This window comes from Vigna umbellata, chromosome 7 (assembly GCF_029865625.1).
Source record: "Vigna umbellata cultivar VRB3 chromosome 7, Vumbellata_1.0, whole genome shotgun sequence".
Taxonomy (NCBI): Eukaryota; Viridiplantae; Streptophyta; class Magnoliopsida; order Fabales; family Fabaceae; genus Vigna; species Vigna umbellata.
Window position 1 is genome coordinate 37360504 of NC_142171.1, and position 2671 is coordinate 37363174.

The 2671-nt window shown below is 39.5% G+C and overlaps 1 protein-coding gene across 1 annotated transcript; it reads left to right on the forward strand.

Annotated features, from left to right (window-relative positions):
* The first annotated feature begins 586 nt into the window (after window positions 1-586).
* Window positions 587-1939, forward strand: LOC148195891 (prolycopene isomerase, chloroplastic-like). Its single transcript, XM_088095455.1, has 2 exons — window positions 587-1191; window positions 1688-1939. The coding sequence occupies exons 1-2, from the start codon at window positions 751-753 to the stop codon at window positions 1709-1711; spliced, it is 465 nt and encodes a 154-aa protein (XP_087951581.1). The 5' UTR covers window positions 587-750; the 3' UTR covers window positions 1712-1939.
* The last annotated feature ends 732 nt before the right edge of the window (window positions 1940-2671 follow it).

Consider the following 2671-nt stretch of genomic DNA (forward strand, 5'->3'; position numbering starts at 1 on the left):
AATTCCAGAAACGAGCTTATGAGTTGGAAATCTTACCGTCAACAGAATCTGAAGTTGTTCGGACCAAAATGAAGTTCACGGCGTAAGGAACGTTCCTACGGTTCTGAATGTTAAACGGAGAAGAGATGAATGAGTAACAGTAGAGAGAAGTTTTAGGGTTTCTAGAGAGAGGTTGGAGAAGATGAAGGATTTGAGTTCTGAGGAAGAGGATGAGTGGTGCAGGTAAGAGAGAGAATTCTAGGAAATCCAGTTTTGTGAAATTCACGTTCGTTGGAGCGAACGTACCCCAAGCTGACACGTGCCCACTAAATTCTGAACTGGAAGCTTCTTCTGCAACACGTGGCGTGTGTGCTTGTGAAGCCATGTGCGTTTTCAGAGAATGATGGGTGCGGTTTCAGTGTGTGTCAGAGAGTTTATCAGATTTGGAAATGGGTTTTAAAATGAGATAAGCATGGATTGTGATGTGCATTAATGGTGATGTGACAGGTAATTACAGAGAAATTTTCAGGGTCTCACAACAATTGAATGATTTTTTCTCATTTCAATTAATTAAATTTAATAATTTGTCAGCTTTTGGATAAACTAATGACAAACCAAACATTGTGTGTGTTGGGCAGGAATCAAATTTAGATGTGAGTGGAATCCACACACATTAACACCATTACAGAACATAACCAGCATCCAAAGGCAAATGCCAGTTTTTCGCACTTCCACTTTCCACCAGACCACAACCTTCTCCTCCTTCTAATCATGATCCCTTCCCCTTTCCTCTCCCTTTGTCGACACTCCTTTTCCCATAATTTCCCAACAGGGGCTGCTTCTCAAAGTTCAAACTTTCTGCTAAAGTTTCAATCTTTTGCTTTTGGAAATCATGCAGGGAGTGAATTTCCATCCGGGTCTTTCTCCAATGCTCTCAGAAGAAAAAGGGTGTCCGTGGTGTGCTCAACGTCAACTCTGACTGTGGAAGAAGTGGCAGAGAGAGGAGTGAAGGGTAAGGGTGAAAAGTTTGATGCAATTGTTATAGGGTCTGGGATTGGAGGGTTGGTTGCAGAAACACAGTTGGCAGTGAAGGGTGCCAGAGTTTTGGTTTTAGAGAAGTATGTGATTCCTGGTGGAAGCTCTGGATTTTACCAGAGGGATGGCTATACTTTTGATATCGGTTCTTTTGTCATGTTTGGTTTCAGTGATAAGGTCAGTTATTTATTTGTTTAATTTGGGTGCATGCCTTTTTGTGTGTGTAATCATTTACTTTAATTTCATTATTGATGTGATGAAATGTGGATGGTATAGAAATTTTACGGGTGAGCTCATGAGTTAAATGTTACACTTAAGGAATATGGATGCTTTGCTTGTGAGAGGGACTTTCTGTTTCTCTCTGGTTGTAATGCATTAAATTTTTATTTTTTTGTTTTGGAGACATTCATTTGTAAACAACACTTTATTTTGTGTTGCCATCAGTGTTATTGTGCTTAGCTGGTGCCTGGTGTTCATGAACAAAATGATTGCGTCTAGTTTGCTCTTTTGGTTAGTTTAATATTAAGAAAGATTTGGTTCATTATGTGAAGCTTGACTTTTGATCAATTAAGCTCCAAATAAATGTAATTTGCTCATCTTCTAATAATACCTTAGCCAGCAGTAGATTCGAGCACTTCTAATTGTTCTTTATGTTGAATGGTATGCTTCCTAGGATCATGAACACCATGTGCCTTAAATTTGTGAAGGGTAATCTCAATTTGATAACACAAGCGTTGGAGGCAGTCGGTTGTCAGATGCAAGTGGTACCTGATCCAACAACCGTTCATTTCCATCTACCAAATAACCTTTCTGTTCGAGTGCACAAAGAATATGATAAATTCATTGATGAACTGACTAGTTACTTTCCCCACGAAAAGGAGGGTATTCTTAAATTCTACAGTGAATGCTGGAAGGTTTGTCTAAATTGAGGNGCTGTTAAAAAAGAGCCATTCCCTCCTAAAGCATCTGATCCAGGCAGCTTTTCTATCCCTTGTTCTATAGGGAAGAAAAAGGTAAAGAAAGCTCTCCTTGATTTAGGTTCAAGTGTTAACTTGATGCCTTATTCTTTACTGGAGCAAATTGGCAAGGTTAAAATGAAACCTGCAAAGGTTAGAATAGTAATGGCCGATGGATCTTCAAAGGAGTCAAGTGGAATTGTAGAGGACATTATAGTTTGTGTTGGCAAACTTCAGTTCTTGGCAGACTTTGTGGTGATGAAGATGGAGACCGAGAAGATACCTATCATACTTGGAAGGCCGTTTATGAAAACGGCTAGGGCTATCATTGATGTGAATGAAGGTATAGTGGTTCTCCAAGACAGAGAGGAGAGAGTGGTGGTGGATGTGTTCAAAGATGAGATACAAGCAAAGGAGGAAGAAGCCAGTTATAAAGCTGCATTTCGAGATGCACCCATAACTAGAGGTAAAAATAAAAATCTTAAGGTTTTTGATAACCATTGTTTGTATTTTCAGGCACCCAAGGTAGAAGAGATTGGAAAAGGAGAAGAAGTTCCTAGAGACTGGAAAAAATTAAGACTCCAACTTGGCACACCTGTAAGACTCAAGAACAAGTTGTGGGTCATTAAAGGCTTTAAAGAGAAGGAGATGATAGAGATAGAGTCTCCATATTCTAGAGAGTCCAAAACAGTCCAAAGGAA

Excerpts from the sequence above, each read along its gene's own strand:
- LOC148195891 (XM_088095455.1), top strand. The coding sequence starts at position 751 with ATGATCCCTTCCCCTTTCCTCTCCCTTTGTCGACACTCCTTTTCCCAT. Across the intron at positions 1,192-1,687 it reads TGTTTGGTTTCAGTGATAAG|GATCATGAACACCATGTGCC; the intron begins GTCAGTTATTTA and ends TATGCTTCCTAG.